General features: G+C 39.7%; 1 protein-coding gene across 1 annotated transcript; it reads left to right on the top strand.

The window, feature by feature from the left end:
* Nucleotides 1-1,308: 1,308 nt before the first annotated feature.
* LOC146021149 (olfactory receptor 1-like) lies at nt 1,309-2,298 on the top strand. The gene has a single exon (XM_083154948.1). It carries the CDS (start codon nt 1,309-1,311, stop codon nt 2,296-2,298), a length of 990 nt encoding a protein of 329 aa, XP_083011074.1.
* The last annotated feature ends 251 nt before the right edge of the window (nt 2,299-2,549 follow it).

Here is a 2,549-nt window from a genome sequence, read left to right as displayed (position 1 = left end):
GGAGCCACCTCTTCCTGTACAGTGATGGGAAAGTTAGGAATCACAACCACCATCACCCTTGGACTCTCCTTGGGGATTTGTGATACCCAATGTTCTTTAGAAGGCAGAGTGGTTTGCTGTGTTTTTATTCGCAAATTATCTCTCTTCGCTTTTGTAGGGGGGAGAGGAGGATGAGGGGGAGGGCTGTGATCATCATATGAAGCTGGACCACTAGTAAAGAACATAGGCCAGGGCCTTAGCCGTTCCTTGCCACTCCATGTGGTAAACAGCATATTGGCAAGCCTAAGTTTCTCCTCCAAGGATTTAAATTAATTTTTTCTCTTCAACCTACTCAACTTTGCCATTTTCGATTTGACATGCCCTCTTCTATGACATTGGGCATCGGCCTGGGCAGATGACGTTGATGGCATTTCATCATCATGTTCTATGTCTTGACTAGTGGCAGCAGCTTCAGCACTTATAGGAAGTGGTTCTTCTTGTACTATTGGAGCCTCCATATTTAGGTTCTCCTTCTCCATTATCTTTCTGGAGTTAACAGGTGGAACAGGAGACAGAGAGTAGTGTACCAATTTTTTTTTTTATTTGCACCAATGTGCGGTCTGCACAGGTGAGGTGCTTGCACAATCAGCAGTAGATGACAGAACAAATTAAATAGGATTGTCAGTAACCCTAACAAAAAATTATATTTTGCAACAATGTGCGGCCTGCACAGGTGAGGTAGAATGTACCCTTTACCAGCTTACACTGTCACATAACACTGCAGTCACAGAAAAAAATTAAAGTATTAACACAGTACACAGGCAGTAACCCTTAGAAAAATTATTATGCGGCAGCGATGTGCAGACTGTCACACACCACTACAGACACAGAAAAAATTTAAAAGATTAATGTACAGGCAGTAACCCTTTTCTTAGAAAAATTATAATGCGGCAGCGATGTACGAACTGTCAAACACGACTGCAGAGTGCAGACACAGAAAAAAATTTAAGGCTTTTTATTATGAGGCACAGGCACAGTAGTACTGTATGTGCCACACAGTACTCACTGGACTAGAACTGTGACTCACTTGTGTACTAGAACTACTAGTCACAGACAGTGTACCCTCACCTAGTAGTTAGGTTGTGAGTAGGGAGTGGGACTAAAAAAAAATTGCTGAAAAAGTCGGATTATACTTGAGTAGATATTATTATTATTGTTGTTATTACTATTATTATTATTATATTGGTATTATTATTATTATTATTATTATTATTATTATTATTATTGTATTGGTATTATATTGGTATTATTATTGTCTTGCAGAATCCCATGGAGAACCTCACTTATATTATAGTATTCCATATTGTGCCATTTTCCATGAAAGCCAGTGCTAATCCCCTTATTTTGTGTATTTTTCTCCTAATATATCTGTTTGGAGTCCTGGTGAATATAATTATAATCACATTAATATGTTTGGATTCATGTTTACACACCCCCATGTATCTGTTTCTCTGTAACTTGTCCTTTGTAGACATGTGCTACACAACAGTTACTGTCCCCAAACTGCTGGACATATTACTATCCGGGATTAACACAGTGTCCTTCCCAGAATGCTTCACTCAGATGTACTTCTACTTTATAGCTGCTAGCTCCGAGGTTATACTACTATTTGTGATGGGGTACGACCGATACATAGCCATCTGCCATCCCTTACACTACCACCAGATACTGAGGAAGAAGGTCTGTATCCTGCTGGTGGCTATGATCTGGCTATGCGCATGTCTGAACTTAATGTTGTGTTTAGTCTCAATTCTTAAAATGTCCTTCTGTCATACTGTCACCATCCATCAGTTCTTCTGTGATGCTAAAGCTCTGATTAATATCGCCTGTTCTGGCACAAACATGTTCTATGTCACTGTGTATGTAAACATACTTTTATTTGGTGTTTGCCCAGTTTTCATCAATATAATGTCATACAAAGAAATTGTCAGTGTTATATTGCGTATTAAATCAAAGGAAGGAAGAAATAAAGCTTTCTCCACCTGCTCATCCCACCTCATCGTCATGACCATGTACTATGTTCTTTGTATATCTGTCTATATGATGCCACCATCAGACCAACCCAATTTCCTTGAACAGATTCTGACTGTGATCTATACAACAGTGATCCCCGTGGTCAATCCTCTCATATATAGTCTCCGTAACCATGAGATCAGGAGAGCACTTCAGAGATTAGTGGCACCGTTGGTTAAGTCTTATCAGCCCATACTTAGCCCCTTTCCTGTATCCATGGGCATAGATCAAACCCTTTTCTGGTAACTGTCCTGGTTGATGGCTGATTCACTTCAAACAAAACAGAATTTCACACTGGGCAGGAAATAATGCCTTCTGAGATGTAGACATAATAGGGTTCTCCATGTTCCTGGCATGGTCTTGCCTGGTCATATCCCTAATTTCAGTGATATAATGATATGTGTAGGCATAGACCTCCTGAAGAACCACCTTCATACTGTTCCTCATTGATTGGGAATATATCGTACCAGCTCTACATATAATTTAAAAAAAGTTGG

This window comes from Crinia signifera, chromosome 7 (assembly GCF_055691185.1).
Source record: "Crinia signifera chromosome 7, ASM5569118v1, whole genome shotgun sequence".
Lineage (NCBI taxonomy): Eukaryota > Metazoa > Chordata > Amphibia > Anura > Myobatrachidae > Crinia > Crinia signifera.
The sequence above is the reverse complement of the archived record's forward strand: the minus strand, read 5'-3'. Positions and strand labels throughout refer to the sequence as shown.

Excerpts from the sequence above, each read along its gene's own strand:
- LOC146021149 (XM_083154948.1), top strand. The coding sequence starts at position 1,309 with ATGGAGAACCTCACTTATATTATAGTATTCCATATTGTGCCATTTTCC.